General features: G+C 37.1%; 1 protein-coding gene across 6 annotated transcripts in view; it reads left to right on the forward strand.

The window, feature by feature from the left end:
• MALT1 (MALT1 paracaspase) overlaps positions 1-20292 on the forward strand; it is a 33154-nt gene extending 12862 nt beyond the window's left edge. For 2 of the 6 annotated variants that reach the window (XM_056325631.1, XM_056325633.1), the window contains 10 exons: positions 1263-1289; positions 2421-2456; positions 4286-4489; positions 10032-10209; positions 11583-11657; positions 12723-12850; positions 13509-13658; positions 15104-15261; positions 16151-16276; positions 17006-20292. In XM_056325631.1, coding sequence (XP_056181606.1) covers positions 1263-1289; positions 2421-2456; positions 4286-4489; positions 10032-10209; positions 11583-11657; positions 12723-12850; positions 13509-13658; positions 15104-15261; positions 16151-16276; positions 17006-17464 — 1541 coding nt within the window. In that variant the 3' untranslated portion in view covers positions 17465-20292. Of the gene's footprint in view, positions 1-399; positions 484-1262; positions 1290-2420; positions 2457-4285; positions 4490-10031; positions 10210-11582; positions 11658-12722; positions 12851-13508; positions 13659-15103; positions 15262-16150; positions 16277-17005 lie in introns of all 6 variants that reach the window. The other 4 variants (XM_056325632.1, XM_056325634.1, XM_056325629.1 and 1 more) reach the window with 3 other exon arrangements.
• The last annotated feature ends 90 nt before the right edge of the window (positions 20293-20382 follow it).

Here is a 20382-nt window from a genome sequence, read left to right on the forward strand (position 1 = left end):
GTAATATTTACATCATGGGGGGATCATGTATAGAGATGTGAGGCTGCTCATAGCAGCCTCCCCCTGCCCCACCCCCCCCAACCCCCCAGCTTATCCACCAACAATGAAAAAAACAAATGGATTTGCAAAGTACAATAAATGAGACTCTACCCAGTTTTTTCATAGAATTGTAGAATTTTCTTGGAATCAAACTGCTCTGCATCATTTCTTGTTCAGATTTTAACCAGAACTCAGAGCTGATGTTCCCCTTTAGCTCTTTTGTTAAAGGTTTAACATTGTGAGGCGACTGTATACTGTCACTTGCTGGAACATGCAAGAGAGACACATTTCGGTATCAGCCGCTTCCATGGCATAGCTTCTGTGACTGGTGGTCTCTTTGAGCCTTCACATCTTTTCTAGCTTGGGGGTGTGTGTATTACCTGGTAGAGCGCTATGCAGAAGCCTCCTTGTTGCCTGTGATTCAACCACTGTTTGAAGCAGAAGGTAACCACCATATTTGTTGTTGTCTACACCCAAACTACAGTTTGCTTGGATGCAACATCATTCTGCTACTAAGCTATATTAACACCTACAGTAATATTGCCCTGGGTTACTACAGTCTCTCACGTGGATATATGAGCCTGCTTTTTGTGGCTAAGAGGTCTGCCTAGGGCTCTGCTGGATGGAGCAGGCCTGTTCTAAGAGACCTCTGGTGCTTCAGGTAAATTATTTTTCTTTTCCATAGTTTCTAATGTCTTCAGAATAAACAGGTGAAACCTGTCGTAGCTTAGAATGTTTGAAAATTTTATCTGAAGTCTTCTGAATACACATGGCTTTACAAAGTAAGATTTCTTGCTCAGGATGTTGCTTTTACAGCAGTCCTTCAAACATCTATTTTTCAATTGGGTGATTCTGCTATCTTGTTCCTTGTTCATTCCAGCTGCTTGCATGTCTGTGGGACTGGGGCATAGTATGAGTTTCTCTCTTTGATTTGATATATGCTATGTTATAATGCTGTTTCTAGGATAGCTTCGTGTACTGATACAGGATTTTCTCTTCTCTCTGAGTGAAAGATTATATGAAATATAATGAAATATATATATGAAAATATATATGAAAGATTAGATTTACAGAAATGCAAAGCCAAAAGTATTTTAGAAAGGTAGTTTGTTTTCTAACGCTCAGCTTCTATTAATAATGGCAAGACAATTATATTTTTATTAGTAAAACTGTATCTTTTTGCTTCTCATTTAAACTATGATTTTACTTGTATTTCTTCACAGAAGATCTAACTGATCTTCAAAGACCAGGTAAGTGATAAGTTTTGAAAAACTTTAATTTTGCATCTTCATCTTATGTTACAAATCACTGAAGCCTAGCAGGGTTACAATATATAGTTTAATATATAGTTACAGTATGTAGCTTAATAGAGGTTCATATCATGTTAAGAACAGCACAGCTTTCTGGTTCCAATACATTAACTTGAAGAGTATAGCGAATCATAGGGTTGCTATTATCTTTGTAAAATCACACAAGGCTGGTCTTCTATACTGCATGTATACTTACACAAATATAGAAGGAATTATCTTTTGCATTCTTGTCTGTGGCTGCTTTGGATTCTAAGTTTTAGTATGCTGTTGCTTTTTCAGATGATTAAGGTGAAAAAGATGTAAGATGACTGTCACACGATAGATTGAATTGCTATATTTCCTAAATTCATGTTGGAGTGAGCTAATGTGATTTGAAGCCTGTTTGATGTTTGTTATAGGAACACAGATCTGGAGTAGTGCTCCATAAAAGATTATCCCAGATATAGAGTTCCCAAAATCTTGAATCACAAAGGTCGTATAATTTCCTAGGTTAGATATCAAAGATATGTTTAGTTTTGCCAAGAGTTAGTTTTAGTCACTGAAATGGTACTGTCATGACACATAACATGTAACCCAAAGTGTACCACTTTGGCATATCACTTACCTGTTCCTCTTGGCACAGCATTGGCTCTACCAGCCCTCTGTCAAGTACAAAATAAAAGACTTTTCACCTACAGATGGTCATCTCTGCTAAACATCTCCCATCTTACGTGTCTGCTTTCATTTGGAGAGGATGAACTGTTTTGGAAGTTACTAAAAATGCTGATGTGCAGTTTATGAGATTCAAAATTATACTGTAATCATCTGTCATTTCTTGACTTGTAGAACTAGCTATTCATATCCTGTTAGGCTATGCTGGAAGAGGGTGACAGAAATCAGGTCAACAATGACAAAAACAACACCCTAAAACTTCACCAGAAAAAAAAGCACGCTTTTTTTTTCTTAAACTAGTAACATATTAAGCAAAGCAGTACCAATAGACTATGGCTGTATGGAACATGCAGTTCTTCTTCTGATGCTGGCAACTATGACTGTAGTTACTGATGATCTGCTCTTTCAATCTATTTCAAGCAGGCTTACAAGAACAATCAAATCACAGATCTGTTGGTAAGTAGTTTTGTGTAGCTGTAATGAACATATGTATTTCATATCTAGGTAATACATTTAGCTTCTGAATATTGCTTCTTCTGCCCCTGCTAGTGAAATAACTGTAATGCATTCAAATAGCTGCAGGGAGGGAGACTTCTGTGTATTTTTATAGTCCTTTTATAATGCTTGGCTGCCCTTTCAGTAGTAAACTGTGGTGAGGACACCAGTATTTTTAGTGACTCAGTGGAGCGTCTACAACTTCTTATCTGTTTCAGTTTACTGTTTCAAATTCCTCTGGCCACAACCTTAGCTAGTGTGTTACTCCATTACTTTGACTACTTCGGCAGTTGGAGATAGAGGTATTAGGATGATAGGATTGAAAAGGATTGGTAGTCTGTCTGCTAAGGGTATGCTCTCCCTGCAAGCTTAGCTCTTATGCACGGTGTGAGGATGTTTTGATCCTGAACTGGAGCTCATAAAGATGGATGTGTTATGAAGAATAGTTGCTGGGGTTTAACTGCATTCTTAAATTTGCATGGTAGACTTGACTATGGTCAGGCATGTTGTCTTGTTGATGCTAAACCAGGTGGAAAGGCTGCTGGCCTCTGTCAAAATTTTACCACTCTTTCAGGTTCAGCTGTGTGAGAGGGGGTAGAAGTGCTCCCCAGTTCTGGTTCATCTTTTATAAAGCACTTCTAAAGCCTGTACTTTTAGAAGTGTTTTTCAGTGACAGTATGCCATTGTTAATCGGTCTCTGCTGTTTAAAATAGTTTACACTGTTCAAAACCTTGGAGGTTTTCCAGCTGCAAAAATGTTGGAAACATCTTGTTTGAAGGAGGTGAAATGTTAAACTTGGAAGCTATGGACAGACGTGCTCTTCTGAATCTAGCTGTGAAGGGTTACTGATTCTGAAGATGATTTTGGGCGTTCATATGACGTCATTTGCCACCAGAGCTGTGGGACTATAATACCTATTGGAGAGGAGAAGTAACAAACCAGGGAGGAAATGCGTTGCTTTGAATAAGTGCCTTTCTGTAACTTAGTTGCAATTTTTTGCATAAAAATCAGGCTAGTGGTCTCTAAAGCATTTCTGTTCATGTGACTTTTTTTTTTTCCTGTTTCATTGCTGCTTTGTTTACTTATGACAGAATTACTTTAGACTATATTAAAATCAAAATGAACATATCTCACTATGAGAGAATATACTCACAGAAGGAGTAGACTTTCCTCCAAATTTTGTAACTTTCTTATATCTCTGTATAATTGTTTTTAACCAAAGCAACAGTAAAAAGAAACCTTAACAAACAGAAAAAAGACTTAACTTCTGACCTGTAAAAGTTTCCACCTAAATGTACTGTGGTTTAGAGAGACGGGACATGTGAAAGTGTGTTTTTGTGTGTGGTGGGGTTTTTTGTTTGTTTTTACAGAACCATAAGAAAATTTGAGGCTATTGGAAAAGTATACGGGCTGTAGCTTTGGCCACTTGCCATGAGATTTTTCATGTTTATTAACTTTCTTCTTGCATGGGGGAATTCAATAATTGTACTTTCAGAAAAATGAAAGAAATGGGAGATAGCCTTAGTGACTCACTTCTTGACAGATTATCCAGCCTGAGATGCGTCACAGGTCAGATATGTGAACTGTCAGACCTTGGTGAAATGTTTTTTTGGATGAGAAGAGAGTTGACCTGTATTATTGATGTAGGATGATTTCTAAAATCGTATAAAATCTTGTGGCTGAAGTGAGATTGGATGCTATTTTCACTTTGGAAGAAATTAAATGTAAAGGTATTGAACCCATGGAATATATAAACCTGATGTGGTTTTGTTTTTCCCTTGTCTTTGCAGCAACAGATAAGGTAGCTCTGTTAATAGGAAATATGAGCTACTGGAATCACCCCCAACTCAAGGCTCCAATGGTCGATGTTTATGAATTGACCAATTTGCTAAGACAGCTGGATTTCAAAGTTGTTTCTTTGCTGGATCTTACTGAGTCTGAGATGCGAAATGCAGTGGATGAATTTTTACTTCTCCTGGACAAAGGAGTATATGGTAAGAACATGCGACATCCCTTCTGAAGTAGGTCAGTTTTATGATGCATCAAGTACACAAACATCTGGTATTTACCTCTGCCAGCTCACCATATGCAATAGCAAAACAAACTTCATGGTAAATGGCATGTATGTAGAATGGGAAAAGTGAAGAATGCACACCAGCATGCCTTTTGACTGGTTAAAGTGTTTTTCTTTCTTTATTCTTAGAACAAATACAATGTTTGAACTTTTTTCTTTAAACTGTTTTCTGCCTAAAACTGCAGTGCACTTCCTTGTTTGGTAGTACTGATGTGTTTTGTCTGCTAAAACCTGCTGCATGCTCTGCAGAAGATGCACATTTGTACTAGAAGTCATTAGTCTTTGAAGCAAGAGCAAGAATAATCTGTTCTATTACCTGTATTAGTGTATTCTGGAAATGAGCTGGTAGTTGAGAACTGTGTAACTGCAGTATACAAGACTACCTGTAGTCTTGGGCAGCAGTCCTTGGTGCCTTTAGGAGACCTTTTAAACATCTTCTTTGTAAACTTTTATTGTGTTCTTCTCTGTGCCTGCAAATGAATGATTTGATTCACACTGGCCAGTCCCTTGGCTTACTTAGACTGTTAGGTTGCACTTCTGTTGGGGAGGTGGGGAACAGCCTTAAGCACAGCATGAATGTTATGGGCTTGCCTTCTGTTTATCCCCTGTCTTTCTACTGGATGTCTGCAGAGTGCTTTTTCCTTCTGGATTTCCATCCTTCTGGTGCTCTTTGGGAGGGGCTGCTCTGTTCTCTTAGTCCTCACTTGCCAGCTCTGTAAAGAACAGAGGAAGAGGAGTGCTTTCCTTTGCCTTGACAGTGAGCTGCACTCTGATACCAGGTGTGTTGCCGGGGGAGGAGAGTGGGACATCTTTTTTGCCCTCTTTTTCGCCAGGTTTTCAGGTTCAGTAGAAATTCTTATTTTGAATTGCTGCTTCCTTTCAGTTATTGTGATACTGGCCTGGCAAGCACAGTTTTTCATAATGTCCTTGAAAGCGAATGAGAGAGAGTTATGCAAACCTGGATTTCCACTTCAAAAAGAAAATTGAAAATAAGTTTGTTTATGTGAAATGAAAATGTAGTTCTCTTATGTCTGTGCACTTTAAAGAACTAAAATAAAACAGAGGGGAATTCACATTATCCTTTGCAGAATATACCTTGCTTAAGGAAAGGCATTAATTGAGAAATTAATGAGCTGTGGACTTAAGGTTCTGACTGGCTGCAGTCGTCAATAATGAAGAACTTTTCACTGAGTTGAATACTAAGATTCCTGTTCAGGCAGAACTACAACTATTGTTTCTGAGTTCTGTGGAAGATCTGAATTTATAGTAAAAATTTACTCTTCCCGTGTGTCTTTGCACATTAGATGGAAAGCTTAATAGGGGTTATGCTGCTTAAGCAGGCAGCAACCCTTATCTATTTTTTTGTTAAACTCTTCAGACTTAAAAATAACACCCCACAAAATTCCAAGACTCCCACCTCTAAATTGCAGCATCGCTTTCATAATTGTACTGCAGCATCTTGTTAGTATTGATTTAAGTTATAGGAAGACAAATTAAGCAAAGTATATGTACTAAAAGATATGTGGTTAACACATTTCTCTTTTCTTTTTGTCATTTGAGTCACATCCATTTATAAGATACCTGTAATAAAATATTAATAAAAATTTTAAGCTTTCCTCCACATGCACAGGAGGTGCCTTCTGCTTGGATAATGACTAACCAATTGGGTTCGGTATGCATTGCTACTACTGATATGCATTGATTCTTAGATGGTTACTCTTGTATTGGAATACCTTGTCTTGCATAAACTTGATTTTGAGGGACAAACACAAGACAGAACTGGTGGTGTGCTAGCTCAGGGAGGGCATGGTGGAATTGATACACAGAACAGAAACTTTCATGTCTTTCACGGAAAAAGACTAGAATGACCTGGTTTGGAGTGTAAGAAACAGTTGTTCTGCTGTGGGTTTTGAGGAGTTTGCTACCGACTGCCACTGTTTTTGTCATTTTTCTAAAAGCTAAGATAGCATAAATAGCTCCAGAAATTCTTTAGAGCAGAGACCAAAAAGTTCTGCCAGTTGCCCTACTTAAATTGCAGAACGCCTATAGTAATGCCCACCCAAGAAAACATTATTTGATTCTTTTTTGGAACACAAGGTCAGGTTATTTCTTAGAATGACTTTTTTAATGGTGTGTTACCTGATGCTCTGTCTGTGCAGAACTGGCTGATCTGACATTTGCGTATTAATATCACAGCCAAAACTTGTATGACATGAAAACTAAGTATGGCAGTAAATTTTAGTAGACTTTCTGATAGCAGTTTTCTTCTTCTGTTGTTCTCTGGGAAATAATGTGCTTATACATTTGAGAGAGCTTTTAGATTCTTGTACTTCCTCAATTTTTTTCTATAATTGTTGACATGAATTTAGAAAGTACAGTACTGAAAATCTATAAAGAGTTTCTCACCAGCACCATATGAAAGCTTTTATAAGGCTTATTTTTGAAGGTGTTTTTTTCCAGCAAGTTGATATTTCAGAAAGGTAAGCAGAGTATTCTTTCAGTGTTTGGCAATAACTACTTCAATTTAAATGGTCACTTGGTTCTTTCTGGATAGTGGCTATTAATGGCTTAAAGCATATAAAACATGCTGTCAGTGCACAAATAGATAATGATTTATTGTATTTTTAGTAGGCATAGCTCCAAATAGAAGACACACAGTGGCTACTTCTGTTTTAGTCCTTGTTACACATATTCGTGGTGCCTAATATGACATTGTGTAATTCTTGCTTGTGACCAGGAAAGTGGCATTTGAGATAGCATTCTTTAAGAGCAGAAGCAGTAAACGCAGTGATGATGTCTCCTCTGATACCTTAGTTTATGTTATTCTAGATGTAAGGTGTAATTAATATTGTATTCCACAAAAGGTAAAAGCATAGACCCATATGTTTTAAAGGCTAGAAATAGTTAGGCTGCTTTCTTTTTTTACAAAAAAAAGAGGGGGGTGGGGGCAGGGCGGGCAGATATTGCTTAAATGCTGATATCTACGAGGAACTTGAGCCTACTTAAAATTGTTGTGTCACAGTGTCTAATGAGGCACTCCAAACATGTTTACTCTGCTTACTCTGGGTATGCAGAGATTTATTTCTGGTCTTGAGCTCAACATGTTAACTGTTGCAGGTACTCATCAAATAAGCATAGCATAGTCATCTGCCAAGGATATAAAAGAAATGTGGTTGTTATTTCTGAGACATTTCTATTCATTGAGGAAATACTCTGATAAATCATGCTTTACATTAAAGAAACAGTCAGTCCAATTACTTATCTAACATACACTCATATATATATATAATTTCAAATATGACCTTGATTTAGGTCCAGATCCAAACTCTGTGGAAATCAAATATAAGCGTTTCCTTTTAACTTAGGACCTAACATGGAGTCAGCCACTTGGCACTTCATTTTTAGCTCTCTTGAAACTACCTAGTCTCAGGTAACCATAAATAGCCCAATATCTTATAAATAGCCCCATAGTACCTTTATTTGTTTAGGTTTTTAATCATACACTTTCAATTCTGTGCCCTTTAGAAATCTGACTTTTAACTGAATAAAGCTGTTGCCATTTTCCAAGACTCTGGCAGATGAATAACCGTTAGGCTCTTTGTTTAAGTGAAACCTTGTATCCTGGAGTTTACCTTGTATGCACTTGCTGTGTGCTTATCTTGACTATGCGTGTTTCCCATAAAAAGAAATTCAGCGCTGTTGATTGAATGGAGCAGTTTGCAAGGTCTTGGCATAGTTGTTAATGACTTGAGAGCTTACAAGTAAGAGAACCAAAGGCTTAATTTAAAGTGCTATATTCCCTTACAAAAAGTACAGGGCTGTGTGAGAGAAGTGTTTTCATTCGTTGTAGCTATCTGTAATGAAAAGGTAAAAACATCTAGCATACCTACCCATTCAACCTGATTTAAATATAGATCATTTTAGTATGTTAGGATGGGCCTTATTTTGTTATTTCTGAATATTCAAGTTTTCTAGTGACATAAATTTCACAGCTATTTTTAGTAAGAGTAATGACATAAGACCATTTCTCTAGCATAAATCGTCATATCTCTGTTGAATTTTATTCAGCTGCAGCACTATATATTATTTGAATATCTGATCAATAGGCTACTTTGTACAGTTAAATAAAAATTCTTTTTAGAAGATGGAACTTGCCATAGATATGCAAAATCAGTACTGGGAGCAGACAATAGGAAAATTGCATTTAATCATACAAGTGTCTCGTAACTGCATTTTACAGCAGTGGAGGTTATTAATGCTAAAATCTTAAGGCAAATTGATATGATTTTAATATTTTACATTTTTAGTCATATAAGTAAAATCTAAGCCCTAGGTTACGGTTCCCTTTTACAGGGTTAAGAAAAGCTTTTTAAAATTTCATTATTATGTTTTCTTTATACAAAACATTGCATGTTTTATTGAGGATTTTAAATCTTAAAATACTGTAGGCCATTGTGTATTGACACCTGACGGAGGTGATTATAGGATAATCTTTTGTATATAGGTAAGCGTGCAAAGTATTTGTTTGTTTAATAGAACCTCAAGAGTCACAAGGCTGTAACTGTACAGAGATGTAGATACAATCAACTAAAAATCAGTTGTTGGTAGTTTAGTAATGGGAATGTGCTCTGGAATCCTACCAAACATGCTCATGGAATAATCTTCCCTCCCCCCTCCACCCAAATTTAAAAATCTTTCTTATCCCTTTTTACCCTCTCTATAAAAAAGACAAAAACAACTGTAGGAAGTGACGGTACAGAGGAAACAGCAAAACAAAAAACTTGCAAAATGCTCTCATAGTGCAAGCAAGGTTTTTCTCTTGATTTTTTTCTACTTGAAGTTCTTTTAAGAACTGCCAGTGCTTAATGGTAAGTAAAAAAATGCCAAAATTTAAGGGAGAATAATTTTAAAGATGACAGCATCTCTCATCTAAAAAAAATTAAAAATCCATCTATACTGTTCAGTGTAATTTTTTTTTTCCATCTAGAAAATCTCCAATGACTTGCTGCTGCTCCAAGCTTTGTGATTGCACATGTGGAGAATATGTTTTACAGTTGGCACATTTCCTTGTTCGTGTCTCTGAGTTATATATCATACATAAAAGATTATTTCTGTTACAGGTTGTAATTCTACTTAAAGCATTTAAAGAGTATTTAACTTTGTGTTTGATGCCAGTATGCATGAGTGATTTTTTTAAATATTTTTTTTTTCAAAATGTGTGGTGTCTGTGTATTGTGAAGTTGATGATAACGTGGTTCCCCCACTGTCTCTCCTTTCTTCCTGTATTAGCAAAGGCATATTGATACCAAAAAAACCCACAACTGCTTGGAGTAGCTTGAATGATCTTAATCTCCCACAGACACATAGTGTAGATGTAGTGCATTAAGTTTTTGACTCTGCTATAATTTATAGAAATGTACTCTTGAATTGTGTTTTCAGTCACGTGTATTTTGAACTCTCAGGTTTGTTATATTATGCTGGCCATGGCTACGAAAACTATGGAAACAGTTTTATGGTTCCTATTGATGCTCCAAATCCCTACCGATCTGCCAACTGTCTGTGCGTGCAGAACATCCTCAAACTAATGCAGGAAAAAGAGACGGGACTTAATATATTCCTACTGGATATGTGTCGGAAAAGGTATAATCTCATAATTCATGAATAGTGCAAACTGACATTAAATGTTTGAGGAATTATTTTGTTTCATGATAGAAGGAAAGGTATGACTGTGGTTTTGAGAACCAACTGTGAAGTTCAGTTCATTCGCTGCAGCAACAGATTGAAACTGAGCGTATCTTAAAAATGAACAAATAAAACTGAACAGCCACTTTGTGAGAATAGCAAGAGATCTTGAGAGAAAGCTGGACTTCACACTGAGGAGAAGACTTTAGTCTAGGCTGAGAATTCACTGTACTTGAAAGTTCATGGTTCTGAGAATTCACAGCCTGTACTTGAGTACTTTTAATAGGATTCATTCATAGATTTGTTTTGCCTTTGGCCTTGGATGGGAATGTGAAGCTGGCAATTAGACTTTCTGTTTCGATGGGTAGATACTTGCCTCTTGATTTGAATGACACTTATTTCTTCTTCTTTTGTTTAAAAGTTATAGTTAATGTTAAAAGTTTAAAAGTTATGAAGTGTCACTCTTAGATAAAAATAAAATTAGGCATCTTAAAAAAGGAAAATGACCCTTCCCCCTTGCATCATTTATTATCTTCATCATTACAGGGAGGAAGGAGAATCCATGATGAAAGGCATGTTAATTTGAAAGAAGGGCTCAAGTGAAGTGCTTATTTTAGAACTCTTCAAAGACATGGATTTTGCAGACTGCTTTTATGCTGGGGATGTTGTATCTTTATTTGGAGCTAAAAATCAACTGGTTTACTGGATTTTTCTAAGCAAACTACTGCTTTCCTTCCATGTTAAAAGATTACTATATCCAATTAAAGTTGCACTTGAAACCAACTCTTCAGTCAGCACGTCTGAAATTTGGTCACTAAGGAATCTTTCATAATAGAAAATTGCTAGTGCTTTAATGTTTGTAGAGCTTCTAAACGTCACTGCTAATGAAATGCCAGTGACCCAGTTCAGTTTACAATCTGCTGTCCACATAGAAAGTACAGCTACATAAGCCTCATGTTAACTACACAGACACCATGTTGGGGGGAGGGGAGGGTGACGGAATTCATACAGGTTTTGTTATAACCTCAAATGGCTAGTTATCAGAAATCGGTTTTTAAGAAATTGTAACCAAACTCTATATTGGTTAATACAGCCTGCCCTCAGCTGGGTAACATGTGACACTTGACTATGTCTGTGTTGTCTTCATGAAGACTGATGATGATGCTGGGTTTTGTCTTTTAGCAGTCAGGATTCATTCCACAATTGCAGGAGAGAATAAAATTGCTGTTTCTGAAATATGCTGTTTCAATATTTTGAACAACTCTAGAGTTTGTTACCATTGTTAGTTCTCACATTATTGTTTTTCTTTTTTGTCTTTCCATTTATTGCAGAAATGAATATGATGACACAATTCCTATCTTAGATGCTCTGAAGGTTACGGCCAACATCGTTTTTGGATATGCAACGTAAGGAAATTTTTCTTCTGCTGTGATACAGGGATTTTGAAGCCAGCATTGAGCACTGAGATTGTATAGCTAATTTTTTACAGACAAAATACTAACTGTGGTGTTAAAGGACCAATACTTCATATCCGTATCTGTGTCCTCACACTATCTTTTTTGCTTCTTTCTTTGAATCATTCCACAGTCTGACTGTGGAAATGCGTACGTAGTGATTCCCAGTATTTAATGTTCCCATTCATATGTGGGGTAATGGCAGAGAGAGAACTGCATTCAGCAAACCAGAAACTGCTGGACAGTGTTCCTGATCTTTTCCTAATGGTTACTTGTAGGAGTGCTCTACTCGTCAAAGTATTATTTATTAGAGATGAAAAAAAACCCAGAGAAGAAAAAAGCAAATTTTACCCTCAGACCATAGTGTTTGATTTTATTATTTTTTTTTATGTTTATGCTGATGGGGAAGGGGGAGTTATGTCCTGTGTGTTTCTAATGGTACTTACTGCACTGTGAACTCAAGTACTGTGGAGCAGTTTATGAGCTATAACCTACATGCTGTACCCTCTTTGGTCATGTGTTAATGCAAGTTAAATTTATAGAAAAAAATAGAAATGTAAGTTAAAGAGTTATGGGAGAAGTAGCATATAGATTGGTCCCTGTGTTTGTTATTCTTGGTGTAAAGAATAAAGTTACGACTGCAATTTAAACTATTTGAAGAGACTACTTAAGCAGAAAGCTAAATAACCTCTATCAATTTTCAATTCAAATGTAAAAGCTGTTGAACAAAAGTAGTACAGCTTTAATGAAGTCTTCTATAAGAAATTTGAGTTCCTCATATAAGCAGTTTGACATCAACTCTGGTCTGTGGCTTGACTGTAAGTGAAATCTTCCCAGGATAGGTTGCTTGCAAATGAATGTGAAAAGGCAGCTGGTGTTAGACATAACCTGGTTTTCAAATTGTAGGGTTTCTTTCCCCCATTCCCAACATAACTTTACTCCTTTTGTCCTCATGTTGATGTTAATCATACAGACGTTTCAGTGGTTTTCTCTTGTCTGATATTGGTGATCTCGTAGGTGCCAAGGAGCAGAAGCTTTTGAAATTCAGCAGCTGGGGTTGGCCAATGGAATCTTCATGAAGTTCTTGAAGGACCGTTTGTTAGAAGACAAGAAGATTACTGTACTGCTTGATGAGGTTGCAGAAGGTGAACTCTAGCTTACTGTACTCACAGTCTTCACAGCTTGCATTACTAAAAAGTTCTTTAAATGTTGTTCTTGGTGAATGTGTTACATGTTTAAGCTCTTTCTTGTTGCATTTTGTTAAAATAGCAGCTTTTATCAAGAGGCAGGTGCTACTGGGCAGCACATTAACAAAGATCGTGGTATTATAAAGGGATTTTAGCTTCTTTAATAGTGATCGATTTTATACTCTCCTTTTTAAAAAGTGAGCCTCACTTGTTCTGAGTGTCCTTCTGCATGAAGCTTTGATCTGTCCATCCACAAAAACTACTCTTCTGTCTTGTGTCAGCTGCTGGTGATAGTCCAGTCATTGCCATGTTTGTTTAAGCAATTAACTGAGTCCTCAGAAGGACCTGCTTGAACTGGTTTTTGAATAACATGTGAGCATGTTGACTAGGACACGTGCAAAACTCTCAGGATTCTCTGCAGGCATCTGGCATGCTGTTTTAGCTTTAACTGAATGAATAACTGAGCAATGAATACTTCTAAAGCTACAAGTTTCTATGGACATGCTGACACTGGCATAACCATAGCAACCACACAGCAATGCAGTGATGTACTTAATTCAGTTACAATTTCAGCAGCATTGAGTTTTGAAAGAAGCTGTATGCATCTTATTTTTAGATATGGGCAAGTGTCACCTTACCAAAGGCAAGCAAGCTTTGGAGATCCGCAGCAGTTTGTCTGAGAAAAGGGCATTAACTGATCCCATTCAACAAACGACAGCTTCTGCAGAGTCTCTGGCCCGGAACCTACAGTGGGCTAAAGCTCATGGTATAGTACAGTCTACTTTTGGATGGTCCTGCTGGCATGATGGAAAAAATTAGAGGGCATACTTCCTTAATAATCTCTAGTCTGTGGGTTGCGATATTGAATGGAAGAAATTCAAGTTTGTATTTGAATTTTCATTAGTACATTCAGGTCTTCGAAATTTTTGTGCTGGGGTTTACCTCTACATGAGATCGTCATGAACAAGGTGACATATAGAATTCACCCTGAGTAAGTGTATTTAAAACTGCTCAAACGCTGTTGGGAGACTTATATGATGTCTACCTCCTGGGATAATTTCCCAGTAGTCTGTTTGGGTCTAACAATGATGCTTTTAAGACATCGCTAATCTCATTCTAAAGCCATCACTTAAAATAGCCAGGTGAACTGTATGGTGAAAGCGCATGACAAAAAGGAGATTTCCATGTATACAAACTAAGAAAACTAAAATAGGGTGTGATTGGTTTCAGGCTTTCTAGACTTCTTTTAAGAAGGGCAGTGAGGTTATGATCTTTGTATCTTTTTCACCTAAACAGGTTGGAGTACGTTTTCAAATTTCTTAGAAAGGTTGGACAGAGGGTCAGGGGTGGCATTTTTAAGACAACTAGTCATGTAGGCAGAGTCTTTCACAGATGTGGATTTTTATTTGTGGAATCAAGCCCTTAATTCTTGGTTGTTAAATGATTGAAATGCAAAACAAAAATTATAAAGGTATAATGTTATCTTATGGTTTATTTGTTTTAAGCCATGCATAGAAGAGAATGTGTTTGGAATTTGGGAAGAGAATAACCTTTATATTTGTATAAACGTATGTCTACGATAATGTTAAACAATCCACTTCCAGTGGGAGTAGAAAAATCAGTACAAAGCATACAGACACAGAATGATGTCATTGACTCTTGAGTGCTTTCAGATATATTACTATGGATTGAGAGAGAACCAAAATATAGAGAAGAAAAATGCTGCGGGCTAGGCTTTGGGAATGTGTGCATAGGCTTCGTGAAAGGGAAAAAATGAACCTGAAACTTGTTCTGCTGTCAGATTCAGTTCTTACAATGCTATAGCTGTGTCTCATTGAATATAGACCATATTAACCTTACTGGTTGGATTACAGATATTTAAACAAGTTCTTGGGTCAGTAAGCTATACCCTAGTTAAAGTAAATGTTACCTTGCTAGTTGCAGAGATTGGAAAGAAACTGATGAAGCAGGAGTTGAGTCAGCTCTCTGGCAGTGTCTGCAGGTTACCATGTGATACTAGCAAACACTGTTGCTGCCTGATTAGCTTCCAACCTGGTTTGCCTCAGTGTAAATATGTGATAGGTAGTGGGAGGGCAACAGGAAGAGGTCTATACCTTTTAAAACGTTTGAATTTAAAACCAAAATAAAAATAATAGAAAATATATATGCTAAGTTTGATTTAGAACTTAATGATGTGTTATTTATTTGCAGAGCTTCCAGAAAGTATGTATCTTGAATTCAAATGTGGTGTTCAGATTCAGTTGGGGTTTGCAGCTGAGTTTTCAAATGTCATGATAATCTACACACGAATAGTAAAGAAGCCACCTGAAATAGTAGTTTGCAGAGCCTACGTTACAGACTTCGCACTTGTAAGTGCTTCCTATTGGTCTCAGTGATCTCCCTCCACTGAAGCTGAAAATTATCTGGTCTGTCCATGTCAGGCTGCATCTTTTGTCATAAAATAGGTCCAAATGTTGAAATCAGGTGCTTGCATATGTGTGCTGTACAAACACACACATTAAAAAAAAATGACTTTTTGAAATCATATTTTTAAATATATAAAATACATTAAAATTAATCTGGGGTCATCTCTTTCAAAGTCTCATTTCTTTTTTATCATATATTTGTTATATTTAATTAAAGAAGTTAAATGTCAGTAGCTCCTATGTAAGCTGAGGAGACATCTGCCTTGCAGAACAAGGTTTCTTAGGCTTTAGTTTTACAGTTCTTTGCACCTGGGTGATCCTGTCCAGTTCCATTGATGTTACTTAGCTGATCACAGTGAAGTGAAGGATAAGACTAAAACAGAAAGCTCCTTGGGGCAAAAAACTGTCTTTTTTGATGTCTCTGAAAGAGGACATGGAGCAGGAAACCTTTTTAGACAGAACAAACAGGACACTTCTGATGCTTTATGAATAAAATATTTGAGTTAATGTGCATAATAAATGCAGGTATTTTTAGCTCATAGAATTAGTGGTATAGTACTGTACTTCATGGTAGAAGTTAACATGCAAAAAAAGCAGCCCTGAAGCAAGCCTGACAGGAACCATCAGCAAAAGAGGGTAACCTACTCAGATGTAACCTTTGCTGCCTGTGACTAACAGCAGTTTCAGCAGCTTTTGCAAGTAATCTAAGATTGGTGTTTTATTTCCTTTTAAGAAGAAGAAAATGCTGACTTTATAAAAAGAAATACTGCTAACTATTATGATCTACAAATTCTGTACCTTCAATTGAGTTCTCATTTCTTTCTTGTAACAGGACCTGGATGTGGATCCTAAAGAGGCCAATAAAGGAACTCCTGAGGAAACCGGAAGCTATTTAGTATCAAAGGACCTTCCCAAACACTGCCTCTACACTAGGCTAAGTTCACTGCAAAAACTAAGGGTTAATATATATATTATTCCTCACAAGTTCGTTCAGATAATTTACATCGATCGCGTTGCTTTGCAGTTCTGTTGAGATAGCTGTGTATTATCTGCATAATAACATGTTCTTTGGATGGGAAAAATGGCTAGTAGTGCAACTCAGTGACTTTAGTTTCTTAATTGAATCAATGCATATGTGATGCTGATACCATCGTGCAAGATACTTTATATTTTTTAGGCCCATACTGAATTTCGACAAGATTATTATTTTTGAAAAGATCATGTATTGCACACTGTGGAGATGTGACCTGAAGCAGAGCTGCATCTTACAAAGTCATTCATAGGAGATGAAAATGTTATGTATCATCGCCTTCCATTCCAATCTGTGCTCTTGGGCATGCAGTTTCTGGAAGGTTCTCACTTCAACATACTGTGGCACTGTTGAGTTTATCACCGTATCTGTATCACAAACATCTGTGTTGGACATTACTTGGTATCTCTTCCTTAGTGCTTTTGGCAGCAGGTATAATACAAGTGCTTCTAGAAACAGACTATCAGATGAGCAGGTATTAAGCAAGAGAGGCCTTCAGTAAACAAGTCTTCCCTAATATATGTCTTTAGCTCCTAAAAAAGATTAGCGTCTTTCTCCAGTAGACTGTGCCTCTTTAAGTGTTTCCTATATTGTTTATCTGGGGAGGAAGTGTAACTTTTCTCCACCCACCCCCTGCCCCCCTTTTCTCTTTTGCAGGAACACTTGATCTTTACTGTTTGCTTGCACTATGAGTATCCAGGAATAGAAGATAAAATGGATGAAAGAAAGGAAGTTAATGTTGGGAAGCCCCTTATTGCTAAATTAGGACTTCATCATGGATTCAAAAATAATAACTATTTCCAGACTTGCTGCATGGCTAATGATTCTTTTCATGTAGACTCAAGTCCGTTGACAACTAAATACTACATCCCTAGTCATCACCAAACAACTTCCTGTCCAGGCATTTACCATCCTAACCATATTTGCTCAGACAGCATCAGACAACCAGAAGCATGTTCTTGCAATAGGAGTTCAAGGATATTGGCTTCAAGACATGAAGTACAGAATTACTCAAGCCCTGTGGAAAAGAGCAATGTACCAGTAGAGACCACTGATGATACTGTTGAACTGGAATTCCTTCTGTCTGACAACCTCAGATTCTCTAAACAGCCATAGCTGTGATTTGTTCAGAATGGACCAGAGTATCATCCTTGAGTAGCAGACCCTCCACACTGCTTATCCATCCTCTGGAGTCTGGGGGCTTCAGGACAAAGGGATTGAAGAGTCTAGAGGTGGTACTGGAAATGAGGTTGTGATGAAAATTTTCAGATCCAAAGAGACAGAACTGGACTGACAGATTTAGGAACAAAAAAGGCATGATTGGTTCATTTTTTTCCTCCTACCATTTGATGTTTGATACGGGAAAAACCTGAACTCTGATCAGAGTTTTCTGTTTCACTCTCTGGCAGTCAAGTAGCCAACACACAGAAGCAGTCATGCATTTCTGGGAGGAAGCTGCCTATCTCCATTAGGGCGTGAATGCATGAAAGCCTGGCTATAGTGTCAGAGCTTCTCTTGAGATAGTAAAGCCTTGGATCTTCCCAGCTACTTCTCTAGTACCTATGGGAGTTACAAGATTTCCTGTAAATGCATTTTTCATACATCTTCTGTTTTCAGAGAGAAATTGCTCATCCTATACAAGACCAAGATAAACATGCATAGCTTCAGAGGAAAAAATGGTGACAGAATTAAGCAAGAAGATGAATTTCCACGTCCTCTATGATTTAACATGATTTTAAAAAATCCATTAGCCCCATACCTTTCTCTTTTCCATCTTTCAGTTTCAGTTGTTCAATATCCAGGGATTTCTTTTTACATACTACATTAAAATAAGGTTTTATGTGTTTATATATATATATTGTAACAGCCTCCTATTGAGTACATAAGATGACACATAATGTAAATTAACTGAGCAGAGAGGGAGCTTTTACAGAAGTGAAGACGCCATGGTTTAATACTCCAGTGCTTCTTCAAGCTTCACTTTATTTCCCTCCTCATGTATGCATTGGGATCAGTAACTGATATTCCGGTCCCTTGGATGTAGCTAATTATCAGCTTTGACTGCGTTCTCTCTCATGGTCAGATGTTCAGTGTCTGGCAGCAACTGACAGATGGATGGAGAGCTGTGCAAGGAAAACAAAACCTGACCTGAGCTAGTAAACTAATGTTATCCGGTTTTGGAGGGTTTTGTTTTGTTTTTTTAAGAGAACTACAAATAGTCAAGAGGGAGCAATTCAGAGATTCATACTGTGGTGCATTGTTCTTACTATGATAATCTTTCTCCTATGTAACACACGTAAGATTTTTACTGATCTGATTTCCAGCAAGGTAGTTTTTTCATGTTCTGGAAGAACACTAAATGGATGTGTGAAGAAAAATGCCTGTTCATAGCAAGCAAAGTATTGTATAGTTAGTCATGCAGTAAGGCATGCTGAAGGCTAAAAATGAATGAGCAAGATGAGTAAAAATTTGAGGATTCTTCAGGCTGAAATGTAGAATGGTTTTTCCTGGGCACCAGACACTGCTTTTCTGAGGTGATTTTAAGAAACAAAAACCCCCTACTGAGTTGTTTTTCAGGCCAAATTAATTAATATTCATGCAAATAGAAGTGCCAGAAGTCTACCATAAAACTGTGAAAATCCAAAGTAAAGCTTCCAGCACACACAAACTTATAAAAGATAAAGCAACTTTAAATGCAGTGTGCCAAAGGTGAGGGATGTTTGCCTCATGTCACAAACTGACACTTCTTATATAGCCCTACATGTGTGTGTTTGCTCTGGAGCTCAAAAGTGGTGTTCGCCTCTCCACAGACTAGATGCCAGAAGTAAGCTGGTCTTCTAGGTCCTTTAGCCTCTGAACCCCAGAATCTTGCTGTTGGAGTTAGAGGCATAGGCATCTTCAGAAGACAGCTGATCCTCTACTGAAAGGCAAACAGCTACTTTCATATGGTGCTTTATTGCTTCATTGAACAAAGGGAATAGATAGACCTAGCTTGGGCTAACTGCCAAGCTTTTTACATGATGTACAATGTATTGATCTTGTGTTTGGGAAAGGGCAGTTTTGTTCACCAAACTGTTTTGCATATTCAGGTTGAATAGTTTGCTCAAAAAAGACACATCAGGGGGTTTTTTTAATGTTTGATTTTGGTTAAAAATGCTGAAGAATCTGTGACTTGCCTATGCATATCTGCAGATAAGTGTGAGAACGCTGATGTTTTGTTAGGTCTTTAAATGTCTTGATACTTTGAAAGCATGAAAATACTGGGGTGTGAGGTAATGAAAATTCAAGGGAGTTTTCAGATATGGGTAGTAGCCTCTCCTGCCCTGGTAATATTGATAAGCAGTATTGTTTTAAGATCCCCATCATTAAATACATTTTTATTTTAGCAAAATTATCATAATCTTTTCATGAAGCAGGTAGCAAAAAATAAAAATAAAATAACTGAATCTCATTGATGTGGCGGATAGACCAGTTTAAAACTTCAGCTGAGAGTGCTGCCTTCTGGTGGGATCTGGTAGTCTTATAGCATGTTGACTGGACACAGAAGGAGGTGCTGTATGTGGTCATAACAGATTTCAGATGGGAATGTTAACACATCATTAACTAGATCTGTTGATCTTCACATACATCTGTGGTGAAAGATGGATATATGTACATGAGTATTAATGTAGTTATTTCCAGAATGACAGCCATGCTCAAAGTAATCTGGAAATGAGCTTGAGTTTCTGATTTTCTCCTTTCTTCTGGAGGGTATTGAATAGTGAAATATTGGTGAATGAGATCTACCTGTGCGTTAACTATCCTGTGCATTTGACTTATAAATCAAAAATTATAGCTTGAGACATGGTCTAGTACTGTAACATTTAGCTAATACTTTGCAGTTTCCTGACTTGTATAAAAGCTTATTCTTTTTCTTACTGTGTAATAAATTGTCCACAAAGCAATATAGCTGTGCATACGTAGTTGCTATACTCTCCTACTCCTTCCAGTTTTAAAAAGCCCACAACTTTATTAAAGCAATATATATAGTAGAA

The sequence above is a fragment of the Falco biarmicus genome, chromosome Z (genome assembly GCF_023638135.1).
Source record: "Falco biarmicus isolate bFalBia1 chromosome Z, bFalBia1.pri, whole genome shotgun sequence".
NCBI classification, from domain to species: Eukaryota; Metazoa; Chordata; class Aves; order Falconiformes; family Falconidae; genus Falco; species Falco biarmicus.